This window comes from Colossoma macropomum, unplaced genomic scaffold (assembly GCF_904425465.1).
Source record: "Colossoma macropomum unplaced genomic scaffold, Colossoma_macropomum, whole genome shotgun sequence".
Taxonomy (NCBI): Eukaryota; Metazoa; Chordata; class Actinopteri; order Characiformes; family Serrasalmidae; genus Colossoma; species Colossoma macropomum.
Window position 1 is genome coordinate 31372599 of NW_023494807.1, and position 24414 is coordinate 31397012.

At 42.1% G+C, this 24414-nt stretch overlaps 1 protein-coding gene across 1 annotated transcript in view; it reads left to right on the forward strand.

The window, feature by feature from the left end:
* ptprfb (protein tyrosine phosphatase receptor type Fb) overlaps positions 1–24414 on the forward strand; it is a 240049-nt gene that overhangs the window by 118963 nt on the left and 96672 nt on the right. The window contains 3 exon segments of the mRNA XM_036556368.1: positions 3064–3369; positions 11633–11826; positions 24105–24131. Of these exon segments, the coding sequence (XP_036412261.1) occupies positions 3064–3369; positions 11633–11826; positions 24105–24131 (527 nt within the window).

A 24414-nucleotide genomic window follows, 5' to 3' on the forward strand; every position in this document is an offset into this window, starting at 1 on the left:
ATGCAAATATATTTTTATATATAAATTATATACATACACATATATATATATATATATATATATATATATATATATATATATATATAAATTATTCTTATTTAAAAAAAATCTAATTTGTTAAAATTATGATATTTAAATTCTTTAATTTTACAATAAAAAATAATATCTATAAAAAAATAACGTAAACATATAAATAAAATAAAATCTGTATATAATTTAAGAATATATTTCTAACATTTTTATATATAAATATATACACCTATGTTTACCTGTATATACATATATATATATATATATATATATATATATATATATATATATATATATATATAAACAAGTTTTTCAGAAATGTGTGTTATTGGAAAAAAATTACAGTATTTACTGTTATGATTTTATCGCCCAGGCCTACAGCTTATGTATTTGTGTCTTTTTAAGAAGAGCATGAAGGTTTGCCTTTAAATCTGTTCAGCTTATGTTCTGTTGATGCTCCTGTAGTGATTTGTGTTTAATTAATTTTTTTTGGTTGTTGTTATTTTATTCATGTTTTTGGCTCTGGGCTGTGGAGAGTTGGCCGGACTCACCTGTCTGCTGTCAGCGCCGACTTAATTAAAGAAGCCGTTTTAGCGGCCGAGCTTATCGTGTTCACTCAGAGGTAGCGGAGAGTCCAGGACAGGACAGCTGATCGCTCGTCTCTTTCTCAGCTGACACTGGCCCTTACACTCGGAGCCCTGACGAACGTGAAAGAGCCAGCTAACACACACCCGCGCATTAATTCCACTGATTGACTGATCACCATCTCAGGGCGTCCGTCTCAGCACGGCTGTCCTTTGTAGAGCTGTGGGTTTCTACAGTCTTTCCTTTGTTCTTTGTCAATGAGTGGAATTGGTGCTGATTAAAAACATCTGAACCTCTAGATTTGGTGAAATCAGGCTTGAAGAAGCTGTCATGAAACAAAAACTGAAACACTGAGACCTAAGATGGGGCCGCAAGCGTGAAATCAGATTATAATTATAATTTGACATCGGAAACAAAGACAAATCACTTAAAGCGATAGTGTTTCTCTGTGTAGTCAATCCACCAGAGCATGTTTGGTGTCTGAAATTCGCGTCTTAGTTTTGGGTCATTCTACAGAAACGTCCATTTTTGTGTCCCTTGCCTTTACAGATATATTACACATGAAAAACATGTTAGAGCTACAATTTATTTAGATTTTAAAATAAACCAGTATGTTATTTTAACAGTTACACCTTCTTGAGCCTCAATTTAGCAACATTGGTTTTTAAGTCAATCATATAGAATTCAAAGCACCACAGAAGAGCTCGTCCCCACAGTCATATGTAAAGGCTGAGGCCATATTTTGAGGTAAAAAACATGTTTTTCTGCCATTTTAACTGCAATAATCTCTACATGACTATGAAATATATAAATTAAATGACATAAAGAAAACAAATAAACATTATAAAATATATAATGATAGTTCCCCAGGAGTCGTGTCACTGGTGTTACTGCATAATAAAAAATCTCTTATTTTGAAATAAAAGTCACACTGATGACATCACTCGACTTCCTTCTACCCGTTTTCTGAGGATCTATGAAGAAAAGCTCATGGTGAGTCCACTGTGTCTTTCAGTTATCAGAGATTTTCTCATTTAGCTCATGATTTCATATGAAGCTTTTAGCTGAAGTCACTGGTGTGACCGACTTTATTCTGAGGTCATTGTGATAAAATAGAATACAAATGGATTAAATTCCATATTTTAGTGAATTTTCCATGATTGACTACATGTGGTTTGATGCTCTGTAGCAGCCGTTTTGTAAAATGCATTATTCATTAAAAATGTCTCTGGTGTTCCTTTATTATGTGCAACACCAATGAGGACCAGTAACACCAGTGACTCCTATGGAGAGACAGAAAAGTGGCCGTTTCTGTAGAATGACCCTTTTACGCCGAAGCTACGAGGCTAATGTAACTAACAAGTATAGTCCACGGATTAGCATTGTGGTAACTGCAGGCCTAAATCATCAAACAATGGCCTCAGACCATGTGGAGCTGCTCAGTATCTCTAACAGACCTGATTATGTGGTCTCTGACACTGTATGACTCACTGTTATCTATAAATATGGACTAAAGTATGTTAGCTTAGCTACAAACAATAGAAGCCATTTAATCTGGAGGTCTGGAAGCTATTTAATCCACCCTTTTAATCCACCCTTTTAATCCACCCTTTTAATCCACCCTTTTTTCTTGGAATGTTAATATAAAATGGTGTAATAATACCCACATATGTATCTGTTAGCTTAGCTGAATGCTACAAAATAGTTCAGCTGAGTTTACATTATGATGCCAGACAGCAAAGCAGGTACTGTTTGGGTGATGGATCATTCTCAGCCCTGCAGTAACACTGACGTGGTGGTGGTGTGTTAGTGTGTGTTGCGCTGGTCCGAGTGGATCAGACACAGCAGTGCTGCTGGAGTTTTTAAATACCTCAGTGTCACTGCTGGACTGAGGGTTCATGGGGGTCCTGACCACTGAAGAACAGGGTAAAAGGGGGCTAACAAAGTATCAGAGAAACAGATGGACTACAGTCTGTAACTGTAGAACTACAAAGTGCACCTATATAGTAAGTGGAGCTGATAAAATGGTGGACAGTGAGCGTAGAAACAAGGAGGTGGTCATGATGTTGTGCCTGATCGGTGTACGTGGACGAAAATAGGGACAAAATTTAGGTTTCATGATGCTTTAGTCCATGTTCATGTATATATATATATATATATATATATATATATATATATATATATATATATATATATATACATATATATTAAAGGGAGTCACACAGCGTCAGAAACCACATAATCGAGATTCTGAACACCTCCTCATGACTTGAGCCGAGTGAGAGCATGTAGCGCAATGCTAACTGGTTATAAGCTACTAAAACTAAAGAATGTACCTCAGACGGCGTCCAGTCAAAAACCCCCCAGCCCAGACGTCCTGCTTGCCTTGTGTTGTTTTAATTTTGCTTGATGCCCTCCCCCCCTTTGCTTTGCCCCCCTCCCCCTTAGCCCCCTCCGCCCCCCCTCAGGACGTCCGCCTGGAGAGCTTGACCTCCACCAGCATTAAGGTGAGTTGGGTGGCTCCGCCCGCGGCCAGTCGCCACGGCGCCATCGTGCGCTACAGCGTTAGCTACCAGGCGGTGAGCGGAGAGGACACCGAGCGGCACGAGGTGAAGGACATCGGGGCCGACGCCCTCAGCCACGTGCTGGAGGGGCTGGAGAAGTGGACGGAGTATCAGGTGTGTGTGAGGGCTCACACTGACGTGGGCCCCGGCCCCGAGAGCCCACCCGTACGCGCCCGAACCAAAGAAGACGGTAGGTCTGAACAAACAACGTGAGAGCCCTGATACCTGCTGGACTCTCACCTCAAACTTCCTCATCCGTCCTCGTTTTCTCCAGAGGGTCTGACTCCTAACCTGTGTTTCCCGCTGTGCTTAACCTCCTCCTGTTCACAGCTAATGCCTTTCATCTTCTGTCACCGATCATCAGTGATCAGTGGTCTTCATTGATGATCTAAGCTAGTGTGATATTCACTGTCAGTGATGTCAGCATAAACTAGGTGGGCACCTTAAAATCGCCATCAGTTTTTTATTGGGTGATGTTAGTGATTAGTTGAGGTTACCTAGCAGGTTAGCTATTGATTCTAACTTACTATCGATACCTTCACTAACATTAGTGGTAGCCTAGCTAATGATTTTAGCTGAATAACCTGGCTAGCTGTCAGAGCTGCTCGTCCATGCTTTGGTAGCTTAAGCTAATCAGTGGTAGCCTGGCTATCTGTGGTTGACCTGCCCATGATTGCTTTATGACGCCCAGCTGTCGCTAACCCAGAATCCTGAAGGGATGGTGTCTCTAAAGGTCTTTGGTGTTGCTTTGTAAGACCTGTGGAGTGTCCAGGCTTTGGACGCTGCTCAGCTTGTCCTGAGTTAGGTGGTGTGGTCACTGTCCTACTTCTAACCTGTGTTTCTCAAATTTCTACTGTTTTGTTGTCTTTTCACACTTTTGCTGATGGTCATCCACTGTTAGCAACCAGTTTTAAGACGTCTTGACCTCAGTAAGGCGGTCAAACAGTAAGGAGAGGGATCGACATTTAAACTTCTCAACATACAGTTTGACATACTCTTCTTGAAGAACCTGCTTCTCTAGCTTGTCGAGAGATTTCTTTGAGGGGTTCTCCAACACAAACCCTCCAAAAGGAATCGATGATCACCTGGGTCGACCAGGCATCGATCAGCTTGATGGTACGTTAGTACACTCTTAAAAAATGATGGTTCTTCAAAGGATCTTTAGTAAAGAAAATGGTTCTGTTTAGGACCATAAACACTCAACGAACCCTTTGCTTGATTAAAGGGACTCTTTGCGTCGGGAAAGGATTCTTCAGATTGATGGAGAATGTGCTGTATACGGTTCTATGTAGAACCTTTTTGAGAAGAGTTCTATATAGCACCAAAAAGGGTTCTCCTGTTGTTACGATGTCAAGCCTGTAACAAAAGAAGAACCCTTTTCCCAATGCAAAGAGCCCCTTTAATCAAGCAGAGGGTTTTTGAGTGTTCATAGTTATATATAGAACCATTTTCTTCACTAAAGAACCTCTGAAGAACCGTAATTTTTAAGTGTGTAGCTCTGTAAGTTTGGAAGGATTTGGTCTTCTTGTGAAGCTCTCCAGGTCAGCTCAGAGGAGAAGGCTTAGGGAATCGAGATCTGTTCCTAGATGAAGACCTGAGGCACATTTATAAGGAGTAATAGACTCTCAGTATAAGGCTGATAGGCCAGAATAGGTGTTCTAGATGTTCTGCCACTTCATATCTAGACCATAACCATCAAACTCTTTGAACAGTTGAGCAGAGACTCCAGAAGTGCACGTTTGATCTCGCTTTTACTCCGTCTCTCAGCGTGATACTAGCCAACGTTGGCGTTTATCAGCTGACCTAACAGAATTAGCAGTTAGTGTTCTCCTCCAAGCGTGTTGAGCTTCAGGGATGTTTGAAAAGATGTGGTGGAGTTTCTTGTGTCTCGGAAGAAGCTCATGCCAGCTTTGACTCCCCCAGCTTGGTGGCATTGTGTGGTAGATTAATGGCTGTCATTGGCCAAATTGGGGGTAAAAATAAGAAAAATAAAATAGAATTTATTTTGATTTTAATAAGCTACCAGAAAGTGATAACTGCGACTCCTAAAGGCCGAAGTTTGCCTTTTGTCCAGATTTTCCTGTTTCACCTTAAATGGTTGCAGGACACTGGCCTCACACGCATTACAAGTAGCGGTCTTGCTTTTTCTTTTTGGCATTTCCAGACTAAAATATCTCCAAACAAACCACATTTTAGTCAGACCAACAGCTGATGTTATTTGCTCACTCAATTACAGATCGAAGTTGCCGTAGGTTCATGGTAAGATGTGGAATGGGATCTGGATCGGGGATGTTTCATGTTATGTTATGTTACCATGGGTTCATGGCTCAGCACAAGCTGCGGACTGGAATATGGATCGGTGAGTGGATCGGCCCTGTACGTCCGCTATCCGATGAGTGAATCATGTCAATATCGGTCCCGATACCGATGTAGGATCGGATTGGTCCCATCTCTAAAATGTCACCTGCATTAGTGGAGCATACGTGACAGGCAACACGAAACCACAGAACGTTTGTGAGCTTGTGAGCTTTGCGCATTCGCACAGCCCTCATAGTACGCTGAGGCCTTAAGGGGTTAAACGCCTCCCCCTGTCTTTCTGTCTTTCCGTGCTCCTTTTCTACGAGCTTCTTACGGCTCCCACCTCCACATCATCTCCATCCTCTCTGAGCCGCTAACCCCGTCAACATCTTATCCCAGAAGCCAGGAGCTTCCTGTCCACTCTGCCTCAGAGCTGCTCTTTTCTTTGCTCTCCAATGAGATTTACCGCCACTCAGACGCATTTTCTACAATTGCGACGCAAAGCGAATCGTGACGGGGTTAGTTAGCGTTGGAGGTTCTCTGAAAGCTAGCGTCACCGCTGCATCCTCAGCCTCCGTTTGTTTTTGATGAAGTAGGAACCCAATCAAACAGCGGAGAGCCTCAGCCTCTTTGCCTAATTCCGGATGCGGCCCTTCAGCCGACGACACGCGGGGTTGTCTCTGAATAACAGGATTTGCTTCGCTCCTTTGAGCGTGCGAGGCTTGTCTTACACACTGCGCTCTCTCTCCTCCCCGGCCGAGGCTTCGTCCCACACCCTTCAGTCCAACGGCAGAATAGAGCGGCGACTCTCTTTTGTCCACTTCAGTCTCTCTCTCCATTTTTCTTGCTCATTTGTTGCCCTTGGTGCCCTTTCATTGCTCCTTTCATCCCATTTCTCTTCCCCTTCTCACCCTTGTTCATTCTCTTCGTTACTCTTTTTTGTCTGAGGGTCACCCCACCCGTCCGCTCCCCTCTCTGGGACCTCAGTTGTCATGTTTTACTCCTCACTGGAATCGGAAGCTAGCAAGCTTAACTTTTAGTCCTGCTGACATCCTGTTGTCTTAGCTAGATAACAGTAATGTATCCTGTGAGTGATGAACCTTCTATTGATTAGAAACTTAATGTTAATTAGCATTGATTATCTGAAGCAAACAGATTCAAAACATAGCAAGGAGCTGATTTACCCACCTGCGCAAAGTTAGTTAAGAGGCAAACAGACCAAAGGTTAGCAAAGTAAGAAGGAGAAAGAGCATACCCACGAAACATAGCCGCCATGTCTACTATGAATTATTCAGTAACCGCTATGAATTATTCAGTATTTACTATGAAGTATTCAGTATCTACTATGCATTATTCAGTACCTGTTAAAAAATATTCAGTATCTACTATGAATCATTCAGTATCTACTACGAATGATTCAGTATTTACTATGCATTATTCAGGATCTACTGTGAATTATTCAGTACCTATTATGAATTATTCAGGATCTACTATGAGTGATTCAATATCTACTATGAATTACTCAGTATCTACTATGAATGATTCAGTATCTACTATGCATTATTCAGTATCTACTATGAATGATTCAGTATTTACTATGAATTATTCAGTATCTACTATGAATGATTCAGTACCTATTATGAATTATTCAGGATCTACTATGAATGATTCAGTATCTACTATGAATGATTCAGTATGTAATATGAATTATTCAGTATTTACTATGAAGTATTCAGTATCTACTATGCATTATTCAGTACCTGTTAAAAAATATTCAGTATCTACTATGAATCATTCAGTATCTACTACGAATGATTCAGTATTTACTATGCATTATTCAGGATCTACTGTGAATTATTCAGTACCTATTATGAATTATTCAGGATCTACTATGAGTGATTCAATATCTACTATGAATTACTCAGTATCTACTATGAATGATTCAGTATCTACTATGCATTATTCAGTATCTACTATGAATGATTCAGTATTTACTATGAATTATTCAGTATCTACTATGAATGATTCAGTACCTATTATGAATTATTCAGGATCTACTATGAATGATTCAGTATCTACTATGAATGATTCAGTATGTAATATGAATTATTCAGGATCTACTATGAATGATTCAGTATCTACTATGAATGATTCAGTTTGTACTATGAATGATTCAGTATCTACTATGCATTATTCAGTATCTACTATGCATTATTCAGTATCTACTATGAATGATTCAGTATCTATTATGAATGATTCAGTATGTACTATGAATGATTCAGTATGTACTATGAATGATTCAGTATCTACTATGCATTATTCAGTATCTACTATGAATGATTCAGTATCTATTATGAATGATTCAGTTTGTACTATCAATGATTCAGTTTGTACTATGCATTATTCAGTATCTACTATGAATGATTCAGTATCTGCTATTGTCTTCAAGGAAGACAAAAGAAGAAAATTGTTCTACATAGAACCATGAACACTCAAAGAACTCTTGGAAAGGGTTCTTTGAATGTTTATGGTTCTATACGGAACCCTTTTCTTTACTAAAGAACCCTTGAAGAACCTTCATTTTTGAGTATGTACTATGACGTAATCAGTAATTAATCTACTATTAATACTCAGTAATTTCTAAGAGTAATTCAGTAATTTACTGACTTTTTCAGGGTTAACAGCCTTTTATACATCAATGGTTAGTTGTAATGTGAGAGTCACACACCTTCTAATCGATCAGTTATCCACTGCTGTCTTACCTGCCCCCCTCCCCACCTTTCCCCCCTCCCTCCCTGTTTCTGGGGTCGTGCCCGTTCTCCTCAGAGTGAGGGAGCACTCAGCGCCCCACAGCTTCTCATGTCTCTCTTCGCTCTGCTTCTTTTGTCGTGAACTGAAGATCTTCTCTTGGCTCCCAGGAGGCCTTCGTCTATAATTAATATGTTTGAAGTTGCTGCAACTCAGCTGATTTCCCTGCTATAATTAACAACTCTGCACGTTTATCTGCACCGCACCGTTCGCCGTCCTTGATCCCGCGGCCCCTCCGCACTGCCGAAATCAGCTTTTCCTTGTTCTTCCTGTAAAGGTAGACTGTATTCTTCCTGCTGCTTGTCTGGATTAGGAGCCCCTTCTGGATGTGGAGACAGAATTTTCTTTAATACTCCGAAAGGAAGGTCAAGGTTGTTTATGTCTCCTCTGCAAATCCCAGTAATCTGTTGTGGTTTTGAAGGACGCTGGAGAAGATAACTAGCATGCAATAAGTAAGGTAGAAATGGCTTATCAGGGGGTGACCACCCTACCTACCCAACCCACCTGGAGAGACAGCACTGTCACTGTGTTCTTGACAGCACTTTCCCAGTCTAACCAGTTCACGCTTAAAAAAGATGTTTCTTTAAGGGTTCTTAAGTAAAGACAGTGGTTCTGTATAGAACCATGAACAATCAAAGAACCCTTTGCATCATGAAATGGTTCTTCAGATTGATGTAAAATGCGCTATAGATGGTTCTATATGGAACCTTTTTGAAAAGGACTCTATATGGCACCAAAAAGGCTTCTTCAACTGTAACACTAACAGAACCCTTTTTGGTGCTATGTAGAACCGTCAACAGCGCATTTTACATCAATCTGAAGAAGGCTTTCATGATGCGAAGAACCCTTTAATCATGCAAAGGGTTCTTTGATTGTTCATGGTTCTATATAGCACCACTGTCTTCACTAAAGAACCCTTGAAAACCCTTCTTTTTAAGAGTGCTGGGCAATATTGCAGTATTTACTGTTATTGTGATAAATTACATCACAATATGTCACAGAATCGCTCCCCAACTGCTTGTTTGATTAAAAAGTGGCCGGTTAGTCTTGTTTAACTGGAATAAATGCAGCACAGTGTGTGAAATGTTCAGTACAAGTAATTGGATTCATAGATTTTGGTAGTATTTTTAAAATGTGGCACTACTTTGTCGTTTTTAACTTATCAGATGTCAGAAAAAATAAATATCGTGACACATACTAAAGTATCGTGATATCACATTTTGCCCCCTCTGCTTGATATTCACCTGATAGTAATACTCATCTTTAGATAAATCGGTTGTCGTGTTTGGTGGCGTTTTTAATTTGGAACCTCTTCCTTCGTAAAAACGCAGAACAAAAGCGACGCTAGTTTGAAGCAGCGGTGAAGAAAGGCTCTAAAGGGACATCGGTTCATGTGAAGCACTGCTGAAAACAGAAAAATGCACTTACACCTGAATCTGCAGCGTCTGTGGGTTATTTGTGGGTTTAAGAGCCCATTCAAACACAAAAGGCTATTTTGCTGCTCCTTCACTTCTCACGTTATAAAGCACCACACGGCCTTGACCTGCCTTACACCTGTCGGCTCCACCAGCTCTGCTCTGCTGCTGCTTTCTGAGAACAGGCTGCCTTTTAATGCCATCCCTCCATCACTGCTCTTCTCCTTTAACATAAAATTAACACTTTCCCTCAGCACTTTCACCTCTCTTCCTGCTTGGTTAACTCTTTTTTTTATTTGTTTTCTCTAATTGTAACTGTAAAGTGACCTGGAATGACCCTTCGAGTGAACTTTCTCACCAAATGACCCGTGTTATATGCTGTTTATAACATACGCTCTTAAAAAAAGGTGCGCCATAAATGTTTTTTGGAGTGATGCCATAAAAAAAGCACCTTCGGTTCACTAAAAAAACTTCAGTGGACGGTTGTTTGGAGATCTGAGTGTGAAGAACCTTTTAAAGATTATAGACCCATCACAAAATGTAATGTTCTATACCAATTTAAAGGGCCCAAATCAGAAAAATGAAATTTCCTCCCTTTTTTGAAATTAAAGTGTGAAATAGTGAACATTTTTTAAAATTTCAAAATTGACTTCACTCCTCAGTTCATATACAGCAAAAACAGCTCGTTTTGAATTCAGTGTTTCTGTGATGTCGCGTAATTCCCATACATCCGCCTTCTCAGCCTACAGCAGTTGAGCCCCGCCCACTCACACTGAAGTTATAAGGAGTGTTTCCGGCCATACAGCTTACAGAATTATGCACAATACAGGACAGCCAATCAGGACAGACTTCTGGGGGGAAAATAACATGCTAGAAAAATATAAGATATGGTCTCTTTAAGGGTTTAGAGCCCTCAAATAATGCAAAGGTTCTAGACCAATATTAGGATTCTTCTTTGCATTATGTGGAGGTTCTTTATTCCCATTTCTCATTTCTGCCCCTACCCCATTTTCGAGTGTCTCCTTACCCCTTGGAACTGAGTTACAGGGTAGTGGTTGAAATCTTCCCTCTGAAATGGGACCCTCAAATAAAAAGAGCATCACTTCATTAACAGCTACCAGTGCTGCTCTGTAGGCGACCCTGCCAGTCTGCAGTGACAGCAGAGGAGGGTAAAGTTCAGCTCCTCACTGCTGGGCTTTAGTTACATTTAGGGCATCATATGCCTTCAAAGAGGGGGGCAATTATTTATTATCACCCACCCCTAATTCTTCAGTGATATGAAGCTGAAGATATTCACCAGCTTCATGTTGGAATTTTCCCGTTCCACCTTAAATGGAGCAGCAGTTACATTCTGGCGCTTCAGGCGTCAGAACGCTGGACTATTTAAGGTGGAATGGGAAAGTTAGCAAGCTGGCTACCGAGACATTAGCATACTATCAGCGATTTTTTTGACCTTGTTGTGAAGAAAAGGACCAAAATACACTGAAACAATGTTAAGCTAAGATAAAACAGTGGTTATCGTAATTTTTAACAGAGAAAATTCCCACATTTGGTCTCTTGTTCAGCCATCTTACCGGTTTTTTTTTCTCATAACTCTCTGTTTGGAGTCTCTGAAAAACCTCCTTTTGGAGGGTCATGTAGCCCAAACACTTTCACCCTCCCCTCTATCTCAACAAGAATCGGGACACCCTACCCCTAGACGTAAATGCTAAAACAGAGGGGTAGGGCTAGGTGTTAGGGGCGAGGGGTGAAATGGGACTGGGCCAGAGTTGTAGCGGAGAACCTTAAAACCAGCAGAGTGGTGGCTTACAGTGAGGTCTGCACATAGGTCCCATGTTTTTCTGTGGCATTGCTCCCCAAAACATATATATATAGTTAATGAATAGATAGATAATGGATAATTTTATGACATCATTAATTTTCTCGTTCTAGTGCCTGGCGCCCCTCCACGCAAGGTTGAGGTTGAGGCGCTGAACTCCACGGCCATCCGGGTGACCTGGAAGCCGCCGCTGTCCGTAAAGCAGCACGGTCAGATCCGAGGATACCAGGTGATTTTCTCTCGGCTGGAGAACGGAGAACCGCGAGGGCAACCACACATCATGGACGTGGCTCTTCCAGAGGCTCAGGTACTGCAGTATGATCCTACAATCTCAGACTGATGCCTTCTTTAACAGCGCACCTCTTGTGTTGTCACTGTTTGAACACTTTTTTCAGCCAGTTTCCCATACATTTAAGGGGAATTCCACCCAAATTTCCACATTTCAGCATATGTCATCGTTCAGGTGTAAACAAGGTCATTCAGAGTGGTTTGGTGTGAAATGCTTCGTTCTAGAGAAACTTACCGAGTCAGAATTGTTCACAGTGGTGGTGATAGGAACCAGACGTCCACCTCTAAAAGCTCCCTCACGGAAAGTTACTACATGAAATGGTTATGAATTCACTGCCTGATGCTCTTATGATAATTTTGAGATAATTCTGGCCTAATATGCCTTATTATTAAGATCCATTGATGGGAGGGATACCTACAGGGTGTTATATGGCCAAATAGTGCTTAAAGAAATCTTATTATTTCAGATTTTCCACTATTTTATCTTCATCAACATTCCATATAAACTCAGAAGACTCGTGTAGGTTCACTGGTGGTTTTGAATAGTAAATAAAATGGCTGTATTTGTGTTGTAGTCATGGTGACCCCTGGTTCCTATCACCACCACTGTAAAGACATCTGAACCATTTCACACCAAACCACTCTGAATGACTTTATTTTCGCAACAGTGATGGAATTAGGCAGAATTTTTCCAAAGAATTGGTAGAATTCCCTTTTCAGTCTAGTATTAGATGAAATTCAGTTAAATTTCAGGGCGACAAACAGTTTAAAATCCTTTTTTGGGCTTCTGGGAAACCAGAAATTTGTGTTAAAACATCAGATTTTTATCATTTTTTAGCTTTTACAGTGTAAACTGATAATAACTGAGCTGCATTTAATGAGTTTGACCCAACGTTTTGAGCTTGTTACGTCAAAAGCACTTGACGCAGCTCCGTCACAGATCGCGGTAATGTATTTACTCCCTGTGTTCAATGTGATAACGCAGTGGTTGTGTTAAAAGTTTAACAAAATGTGCTGTACTTAATTACACCGATCAGGCATAACATTCTGACCACCTCCTTGTTTCTACGCTCATTGTCCATTTTATCAGCTCCACTTACTATATAGGTGCACTTTGTAGTTCTACAGTTACAGACTGTAGTCCATCTGTTTCTCTGATACTTTGTTAGCCCCCTTTTACCCTGTTCTTCAGTGGTCAGGACCCCCATGGACCCTTACAGAGCAGGTGCTATTTGGGTGGTGGGTCATTCTCAGCACTGCAGTAACACTGACGTGGTGGTGGTGTGTTAGTGTGTGTTGCGCTGGTATGAGTGGATCAGACACAGCAGTGCTGCTGGAGTTTTTAACACTGTGTCCACTCACTGTCCACTCTGTTAGACACTCCTACCTTGTCAGTCCACCTTGTAGATGTAAAGTCAGAGACGATAGCTCATCTGCTGCTGCACAGTTTGTGTTGGTCATCCTCTAGTCCTTCATCAGTGGTCACAGCACAGTGCCCACAGGATGCTTTTGGCTGGATATTTTTGGTTGGTGGACTATTCTCAGTCCAGCAGTGACACTCAGACCAGCACAACACACACTAACACACCACCACCACATCAGTGTCACTGCAGCACTGAGAATGATCCACCACCCAAATAGCATCTGCTCTGTGAGCGTCCATGGGGGTCCTGAGCACTGAAGAACAGGGTAAAAGGGGGCTAACAAAGTATCAGAGAAACAGATGGACTACAGTCTGTAACTGTAGAACTACAAAGTGCCCTATATAGTAAGTGGAGCTGATAAAATGGACAATGAGTGTAGAAACAAGGAGGTGGTCATGATGTTTTGCCTGATCGGTGTATATATTTGCCCCACCACCAGGGGGCGCTGTGTGGTATTACCATTTCTCACCCTGACCTTTTGACCCCACATCTCTTTCTCTCTCTCTGTCCTCACGCTCAGTTTTTTTTACTCTCTTATTTCTAGCTAAAGTGGACTCCGGCCTTTTAATTCTCTTATCCTTACCAGGAGCAACATGTTGTATGTTAATGTGGGCTGATGTTTGTTTTGAGGAAAAAACATCGGTGGCCTTTCGTGAACTCCGCTGTCCCAGCTTTATTGCATATGCACTGCCTTGTTACTCTGTTTATAAATGTTATTCGTTTGTTTTTTATTTATTTATTTATTTTTCCGTCGCCGCGCTCCGACTCGCGCTGCATTAATGCGGGGAAGGTTCGCAAACGGCCCGGAGAAACGAGGGTGCGCTGAGATGGAAGGGGAAGATAGTAATCTTCAAGAGGGATTCGGATTTTCATGAATATCTTAAAGCAGACGCTCGGGCAGAGGAAGGGAGGGATCAGACCCCGGAGCGCTGGATGCGTCGGCGCAGCGGATTGTTAGCCCGGGATTTATTGTGCGTGGACACGTGTTTCTTCATGCCCTTGATGGCCCCCAACAAGAGTCTCTAATTTACCTGTATAAGCATTCCTCTCCGCCATGCCGGCAGGGTGAATGCACAAGCAGAGGGAGTGTAAGGCAGGCATTTAATGTCCTCAACAGGGTTTTAGTGGTTTAAGCTAATGCACTGCTGACCAGAGGCTTTCGACGCAAGCATTAGATCTCATTTACATCGGTAAACGTCCTAGTGTGAAGGTTTGAAGGGATACTTTAGCAAAAAAAATCAAATTTACACAGATTTCTCCCTTTATCCTAGAAGAAAGTCGATGAGCCGAGACATATTTCATGTCTGAAGTTGCTTTTTTACGTTGTTGTGCTGGAGCTGCGAGATGTGGCTGACGACTAATGGACGCTAATGTGTACCAATTAACGTCACGACTAACTACCTTCACATTGTGTCGAGTTGTTAAATAATCCCTGATAGACTTTCTTAGGTGTTTTCTCATAGTAAAATATGCTAAAAATGGACTAAATCAGGCTCATACAGCTCAGAACAATGCTAACAATACTAAGCATCGTCCTGAATCCTGAAGTTTGTCCATATTTTGTTGAGTTTTCTTAAAAAAATGATTTTAAAGCTCATTCATGTCTCTTATTGGTTGCTGTTAAGTTCAGTGTTAGTGTGGAGCTTGGAAGCTAACAGCTCAACATATATATATATTGGATAGAAGGGTGTCCCTTATATGTATATACACATATATATGGCAGTTATCATAAGAATATATGTAAATATATATATCGCTGTTGTCAGATGTTTTTCAGTTTTTGATATAATTTGAAAATACCTGTTGTTTTTTACATCGTGTGTAAATTTCATGATGAATGGACCAAAAGAAACGACCCAAAATGACTTGGAAAAACATTCTGGTTCCATTGACTTACATTAAAAGTAGAGTATGTTTTTTCCTTCTCCTGTAAAGTTAACATTTTGGAGATACGAGGTTTTCTCCCAACAACAGCGACATAAATAAACCATTGTATGCTAGAATAGCCGAGAACACTACTAGTACATTTCTGCATTACACCGCTACGTTTCAGGTAAAGGAGAGAACTGTATAAGTCGGATTTTTTGCAGGTCGGCCGCTGCTTGACTTCAGCATCGTACAGCAGCACGAATGATTTTGGCCTTTTCTCAAAACAACTTGTTAACAGTTCCTGTCAGACGAACTCCAGCTGACCCTTCTGTTCTCTCAACCCGGGAACACGTGTGACGTGTTTCCCGTTACAGTTAGGACTTTATTGCCGTTCGCAGCCTGTTTCCAGGCACTTTGACTCATCGGAACGTCTGCGCCGCTCGATTCATTAGTCCTGAGGTTATTTCTCAGAAACCTGATTTGCGGAGACCTCACACCTTAACGCGGGACGTTGTAAAAATTTTGTCTTTTTTACAGTGGCGATGATTTCGTTACTGCTCCCAGCAGTGCTTTTACACTCTCGCTCCCTCTCTCTCTCTCTCTCCTCTCGGTTTCACTCGGGCTTTTCTCTTCTCTTTAAAGAAAACAGAAAGCTCTGAGCTCTTCTCCCTGTGATGTAGCTGGTCGAGGAAAGAGAGAAGCCGTGCTGGAGAAAGTGATGAAAATCCATTGTGTATTGTGTAACACTAATGGTTTGGCGGAGTGGTTGAGCGCGCTTGCTTTGATAAATGGCCCGTAGTGCTTTTCTCCACTACAAAAGACTTAGATTTCACAAGACGTCCATTCTTGTTCTTCCTCCGCTGCCGGTTGTCCGTTTTTAATACCTGCCATTTTCCTGCGACCCCCGGAGACTTCCGACAAAATACACAGCTGCCTCGCTGGGAACCTTAAAGCGGGAGTTCAGCGAAAAAGCTAATTTAACCAGCGCCGCCCCCACTCAGCCACTCAGAGGCGAGCGCTGTTGTGTTAACTATGATTTCAGTGCGGCTGCTACTGCCAGCAGCGTATTGTATTGTGTCATAAAGCACTGTGTTGAGGCAGCTAGCGTGTTAGCTCATGGCTAATGTGTTATCTCGGCGCTAACATGTTAGCTTGTGGCTAGCACACTTTATTAAGCTGGTACATCCTTCCAATAAGGCTACACTCATTAAGGGTTTCTGAATGGTCCACTCAGGTTACTAATTACCCAGATAGCAGACAGTTTCGGGCCGATTCTGGCTTTCCTATGTGAGTGTTGGTTGACTACCGAGTAGATGTCAGGCATGCGGGCCAGAACAGGGCCAGATCCTGGACAGCTTCACACTGTTTTGCCTCATGCCTACATTTGTGGGACAATTCTGGCATGAACATTGTGGACCAACGATGTAGTTGGGCCAGACTGAGACCAGATTTGGGCCATATCCTTTAGTTCTACTCACTTTACAGTGTGTGGGCCAGATCTGGGACGAGGACCAAGCCGTATACTGGCGTGAATGTTGTGGACCAATAATGTAGTCGGGCCAGACTGGGGCCAGATTTGAGCCGTATCCTTTAGTTCTACTCACTTTACAGTGTGTGGGCCAGATCTGGGCCGAGGACCAAGCTGTATACTGGGCCAGAACAAACCAAGGATGTGGCCCACAAGTGAGCCAGACAAATTTTGCTAACTGGGTAGGTCCTGAATACCTTAATAATCATTAATAAGCTGTTATAACACAAACAATAAGAGCAACAGCGTCTGATGAATATGAATGCCTGTTGAAGCTGACAGGTTTAATGCTGACTGATGGAGAAGATTAAGGAAAATCAGTAACCAGCAACATATTAACAGTGTATTTAGCAAGAGAAAAGTCCTTGTTGCACTTTTTATTTACATTATACCTGCTTATTAATGATTTTTAAGCTAATTATAAATCATTCATAAATCATTCATAGACTGTAAAATTCATTAAAATGTGCAATTTTCAGTTTTTGACATCAGTTGAAAGTGCCTGTTGTCCTTTACATTGTTTGTGAATTTCGTGATGAATGGACCAAAAGAAACGGCCCAAAATGACTTGGAAAAAAGTCTGGTTCCATTGACTTACTTTAAAAGTAAGGTATGTTTTTTCCTTCTCCTGTAAAGTTACCATTTTGGAGATACGAGCGTTTCTTCCGACAACAGCGATACGCACTTTTGTACATTTACGTAGTTTACAGTACAACCTGACCGATGTATCAGTTTACTGAAATTATTGGCTGATATTGACGACAGATTTCTGGGTAGCTCCGCCCCCACTGCTACGACAGTGATGTTATTTAAGACTGAGATTCTGTGTTTATGTGAATCTCAGAGATGTGATAGTTAAGAACTGACCGTCGTATCAGTCAGTAGAGCTCTGCGTAACCGTCCTGCGCAGGGAAACTGTAGGTTTGATTTTCACCACACTGCCGCTTTAAGCTTCCTAAAGAGCGAAGCTTTAATGTGCCGTTTGCTTTGGCTGCGAGTCTGAATCAAAGCTGTAAGACACGCTGAGGCTGTCAGCTCAATTTAGCCAAACCGATCCTTACAGGGCAGCAGATTTCCTGCTCGGCCTGAGTGAATCGGCTGGCTTTGTCGTCGGAAGTGAGTTTAAATGCCCATCTGTACCGCGTTTACATTGGACAGCTACATGACATTGGCAAGCTCTCTCGCCCCTGCGCTCTCTCTCTCTCTCTCTCTCTCTCTCTCTCTCTCTCTCTCTCTCTCTCTCTCCCCTACACTCTTCTTCTCTCCCTCCCCCACTCTTTCTCTCTTTTCCCTGCCCATTCTTTCTTTTTCTTCTTGTTCTGTTTCCCCTCGTTTTCTTTTTCTTTCTTTCTTTCTTTCTTTCTTTACTTGTAATTTTTTTCTTTTTTCTCTTTTGTCTCCCCCACTTTTTGTTTCTTGCTCTTTCCTTTTTTCTATCTCTCACTTTCTTTTCTCTCTATCCCTCTCACTCTGTATCTCTCTCTCTTTCTTTCTACTACACTCTCTCCCGCTCTCATTCGCTCTCTCATTCTCCTCCCCCCGCTCTTTCTCTTTTCTCTCTCCCCTTCTTTCTTTTTTCTCCTCTTTCTTGCTCTTGCTCTTTCCTCTTTTCCCCTCTCTCTGTCTGTTTCTCTCTATCTCTCTCTCTCACTGTCTCTCTCTCATGCTCTTTCTCTCTCTTTTCTCTCTCTCATGCTCTCTCTCTCTTTTCTGTCCCTCTTTCTTTCTCTCTAGGCATCTCTCTCTATCTCTTTCTTTCTGCTACACTCTCTCTCCCACTCTCATTCACTCTCTCACTTCCTTCTCTCCTTCCCAATACTTTCTCTCTTTTCTCCCTCTACCCGTTCTTTCTTTTTCTTCTTGCTCTGTTTCCCCTCCTTTCTTTCTTCTTTCATCTCTTTCTTTCTTTCTTCTCTTTTCTATTTTTTTCAGTTTTCTCTCTTTTGTCGCTCTTGCTCTTTCCACTTTTTCTATCTCACTCTCTTTTTCTGTGTGCCTCTCTTTAGACATCTGTCTCTACCAGTGTCTCTCTCTCTGTCTCTCTCTGTCTCTCTCTCTCTCTCTCTCTCTCTCTCTCTCTCTCTCTCTCTCCCTCTCTCTCTCTGTCGTCTGTTTGTTTGTGTGGGCGGTTAAGCGTGTTTTTTAAACAGGACAGACTCTGAACCCACACACTGCTCTAATTCTGAGGCTAAATTTATCCGGGAGAATTTATCGCGCAGAGCGAGTGAACGGATCCGCTCGAGTGAACGACTCGCACCAACCTGCGGCAACCTCCGCGCTGAACAGAGAGATAGAGAGAGGGAGAGAGAGGGGGATAGAGAGAGAGAGAGAGAGAGAGACAGACACATTGATAGAGTGACATCAGGGTCCCTTTCAATTACGCCTGTCACTTTTTTCTCCATCTGTTTAGTTATTATTATAATTATGATTCAGTCAGTCGAGTAGAGAGAGAGAGAGAGAGAGAGAGAGAGAGAGAGAGGGAGAGGGTTTGAGAAGGAGAAGAACTGAATGGAGAGAAAAAGAGAGATGAAGACTGGAAGAAAAGAGAGAAAGACAGACACTAAGGAGAGAAAGATAGAGAAAGAGCAAGAGAGAGAGAAACTGGAAGAGGAAGACTGGAAGAAGAGGGAAACTAAAAAGAGAGAAAGAGAAAGAGAGACACTGGAAGGGCAGAGAGATGGAGACAGAAAGAGACTGGAAAGAGAGAGAGAGAAACTGAAACGGGATAGAGAGACTCGATGGAGAGAAAGAGATAGGGAGTGAGAGTAATAAAAGAAAGGGGAAGAGGGAATGGGAGTCATGTAGACAGAGAGAGAGAGAGAGAGGAAAAAAACTGAATGGAGAGAAAAAGAGAGATGAAGACTGGAAGAAGAGAGAGAGATAAAGACAGACACTAAGGAGAGAAAGAAAGAGCAAGAGAGAGAGAGACTGGAAGGGGAAGACTGGAGGAAGAGGGAAACTAAAAGGAGAGAGAGAAAGGGAGACACTGGAAAGACGGAGAGATGGAGAGGGAGAAAGAGAGAGAGACATTTCCTAATAATTGATCTACAGTGCAGTAGGCCAGGCTCACTATAGAGACGCCTCTGAACCATAATGGCCCCCTCAACCTGCATCCCGGCCCCCCCAAGCTGAAATCCTGGCTCCGTCACTGGTGCGTTTGTGTGTGTTGGCACTTTAAGCGTGTCTGATTCAGCGTCAGTGAGTTCAGACCCAAATGGCTACAGTACAACATCATAGCGGAGACGTTATGATTAAATAAATATCACTCTAAGTGCTTCTCAACACACACGCCAGGTTAAAAGCACAGCTAGGAGCTCTGAGGGGTTACAGGCCCATTTCGGCTAATCTCAGCTTTAGCTTTTAGCATTTCTAGCACTGTGAAGCCGTCATTACTGTGCTTTTGGGGAATCTGGCCTTGGGCTCTGGAGGAGATGACGCACTGGCCGGAGTTATTTAGGCCTTCAGCGTCCAACCAACCATAATTCTGCTGCGTTGGACACGATTGACACAATTATAGCAGAAACTGTGCTATAAGTGGGAAAATGTTAGCTTCCATCCCAAATGGCAATGGGAATAAACAGTAACCAGTATGCCAAGAGCAGCAGATTGGTGATAAATTCCCAGCTTAATCCAGAAGTACCTGATCAACCAAAGCGTGTTTGCATCTTTAGTTTTGCTCTGGAGCTACAAGGCTAATGTGGCTAACATGCAAGCTAACATCTACTAATTAGCATTGTGCTAACTGCCTAAAGCATCACACACCATGCTGAGTTGTTTAACCCATCTGTGCAGTGAAACACCACATACACACTAGTGAACACACACACTAGGGGGCAGTGAGCACACCTGCCTGGAGCGATGGGCAGCCCTATCCACAGCGCCCGGGGAGCAGTTGGGGGTTAGGTGTCTTGCTCAAGGGCACCTCAGTCATCTACCTATGTCAGCTGCAGCTGAGGGGATCGAACCGGCGACCTTCCAGTCACAAGGCTGGTTCCCTAACCTCCGGCCCACGACTGCCCCCCCACAGTTAGTCTTGCGAACACTGTTATCTAGAAAAACAGGAAAAAAGTGTGTTAGCATAGCTAAAAACAGTAGTAGCTGCTATTTTGAAGCATCCACTTCTGTCCATGTTTCTAAATAACAGTAAGTCATGCAGCGTCTTAACCCACATAAAGTCTGTCTGACTGTTATGTATAAAATTGGACAAAGGTTTGGACAAAATTCATGAAGCTTCAAGATGCTACTGCTATTGTTTTAGCTGTGCTAATTACTTATTAGTCCATGTTCTTAGACAACAGTGAGTGTGTTTACATGCACTTAATAATCCAATAACTGCAGAAAATCAGATTTTGTCAGTAATCTGATCAGTGCTTTTACATGCACTTGGGTAATCAGATAGTGGAGAAACTCCAGGTCCACGTGAGTCAGATAGTAATGGGATTTCTGCTTTGTAACCGGCCAATAAACTCACAGAAGAAGACGTGATGTAAACGCAATGTAAAACTCGAACTTCACTTTACCTGAAAATATGAACGCACGTCATCTAGAAGATGAAGAATATTTAAATCCTTAATTTCGTCAAGAATGTATTTGGTTTCAGCGTCGCCCTAAAAGTGTTTTGCTGCGTCTCGCGGCGACGCTGCTCGCTTATTCTCGGTTCCGCGGTCTGTTTCCGCACATGCTCAGACTGAGAAATCTGAAAGAGCTCAGAGTAAGAGTTCACATGCACTGAGGAGTCTGATTACTGAGCTAAAATCCAGCCTCTTTATCAGTCTGCAGTGACAGCAGAGGAGGGTGAAGTTCAGCTCCTCACTGCTGGGCTTTAGTTACATTTAGGGCATCATATGCCTTCAAAGAGGGGGGCAATTATTTATTATCACCCACCCCTAATTCTTCAGTGATATGAAACTGAAGTCAGATATTCACCAGATTCATGTTCGAATTTTCCTGTTCCACCTTAAATGGAGCAGCAGTTACATTCTGGCGCTTCAGGCGTCAGAATTGCTGGACTATTTAAGGTGGAACGGGAAAATTAGCTGTCTAGCTACCGAGACATCAGCATAGTAGTAGAGATTTTTCATGCTTGTTATGAAGAAAAGGACCAAAATACACTGAGGTGACATTAAACTAAGGTAAAATGATGGTTGTCTTAATTTTTTAACTCAGAAAATTCTCACTTTTGTGGGTTTCTTTGGTCTCCTGTTCAGCCATCTTGCCGGTTTTTCTTATAACACTCCGTTTGGAGGGCCATGTAGCCCCAACACTTCGCCCTACCCCTCTATCTCAACAAGAATCGGGACACCCTACCCCTAGACGTGAACTCGGAAAACAGAGGGGTAGGGCTAAGAGGTAGGGGCGAGGGGTGAAATGGGACTGGGCCTCGTTAGACCTTGAATGCAGTACAATGATGACATCCAGTCAGTGGAGTGCCGACCTGAACAAGACAGCGGGCCGATATATGCTTTCTAATCTTGATGTTTTCAGGATGAGGTGGAAAATGTGTAAATCTGATTCTTTTTTTTTGCCAAATTCGAGAAAAATATGGCTTAAAAGTGCATAAATTAGTGCTATAATAGAGAAAATGACACTGTGGCTTGTACAGTGATTTTGTGGCTCCGTCAGTGTAGTAGCACCTCCCTTTCCAGACTCTGGCTCCACGCTGGCTTTGTTTCGAGCCACGCTCGCGAGTGTGAGTGTGTGTCGGCTCCGGATGCAGGGCGCTAGTAGAGTTTGATGTCACCAGAGCGACGGGGGGTAATGGGATTTCACGCTCGGGGGGGCAGACTCAGGCTGAGAAATGGGCTTTCCATCCCCGGAGGATTCACACACACTCACTCGGAGGAGGAGGAAAGTTTAGAGTGTGTATGACTCGTGTATCCAAACCAAAACTTTAACGGTCTTTTCTTCTTTTCGGCTGGAGAGGGGAGAGAAGCCCCTCTGTGGCTGGTACGATTTGACCATTCGGCCTGAAACGCATTAAACTCAACTTAAACCACAATATTATTCATGCATGTAAGGCTTTAGTGTTCGGTGTGGAGTTCGAGTCGTGCTGCGAGTCAGTCAAAGGCTATTATTCATTTATCACTCTCTTATTCGGTGTGATCACATGGTATACTAACTGCATTCTGATTGGCTGATGCAGCTGTTGGTGCTAAGTGAGCTGCAGGAAGCTTTAAATTGTGCAGTGAATGTGAAGCTTAGTTTCATGGGACTTTATGGGGTTTATAAACGTCGAAACCTTTTTGTTTTTTACCTTTTTTTCATTTTTTACAAAAATCCCAGTCCATAACAAGGCAGTGCATTGCAGAAAGAGGTCCTACAGTTATACCGAACCAATCAAAAGTTTGGACACACTGATCTGAATGTGTGTTTGCCTACATTTTCCATAACAAAAAAATCTTTATGCACAACGAAAATGTCATATCTGTACCATATTTGACATGTATTGTGATATAAACTGAGTCTGTTCTACAGTTTCTCATTAGATTGAATGAATAACCGACTCTAAATGTAGGTATTGTGATATAAACTGAGTCTGTTCTACAGTTTCTCATTAGATTGAATGAATAACCGACTCTAAATGTAGGTATTGTGATATAAACTGAGTCTGTTCTACAGTTTCTCATTAGATTGAATGAATAACCGACTCTAAATGTAGGTATTGTGATATAAACTGAGTCTGTTCTACAGTTTCTCATTAGGCTGAATGAATAACCGACTCTAAATGTAGGTATTGTGATATAAACTGAGTCTGTTCTACAGTTTCTCATTAGGCTGAATGAATACGACTCTATGTAGTATTGTGATATAAACCGAGTCTGTTCTACAGTTTCTCATTAGGCTGAATGAATAACTGACTCTAAATGTAGGTATTGTGATATAAACCGAGTCTGTTCTACAGTTTCTCATTAGGCTGAATGAATAACCGACTCTAAATGTAGGTATTGTGATATAAGCGTCTTTGTTTTATCCTACATAACTGTGTCCAAACTTTTGAGTGGACTACAGTTGTATTTCTAACAGGTGCTGCTCAGGTGAGTCATTAATGATGTTAATTATGTTGATGATGTTGTTAATTGCCGTGTCCAAAACCACATTCTGCCGTACGTATGTCAAAAATTGCACGCCACCGTTAGAAGTCCATTCATTCATTCATTCGTACAGTATAGTAGACTGTCGTTTTGGACGCAGCTAATGTGTTTTGTACTGTGTTCACTTTCTCTTTCTTTCCCACAGAATTCTAGAAACATCTCAAGCAAGCTTTTCATACCTGAATTTATTCCTGCAGGCTTTATGAAGAATGTTTTTATATGTGTCTCCCTCTCCCTCTCTCCCTCTCTCCGCTCAGCCTGCATGACTCTTAGTGCTCTCTGTTCATCAGTAGATGAGTGAAAAAAGTAGAAATGCTTTTTTCCTGTTATTCGTTCCCGCTCTCACTCGTTTTCCCCTTTCCGTCTGTCATGTGTTTTCCATCAGTGGAAAATTGACGACTCTACGGAATCTGTGAGTAACCTCAGTGTGTGCTGCTGGTGTGTGTGTGCAGCATTGGGTGGGAAACGCTGTGTGTGGTTTTGCTTCCCTGTGTGTCTATGCGTGTGTCTCTCTCTCCCACTCCCTCTCTCTCTGTCTTCATAACCTCCTATAAAGGGCAGAGGGATTAAGTGTGTGATTGGATGATTTCTGTGTGAACCTGAAAACACAGTACCATTGCACTGACGTCGATACTGGCATTTAAATTGTGTACCAGAGCCGATACTGGCACTTACATTTGGTAAGGACACCGTTA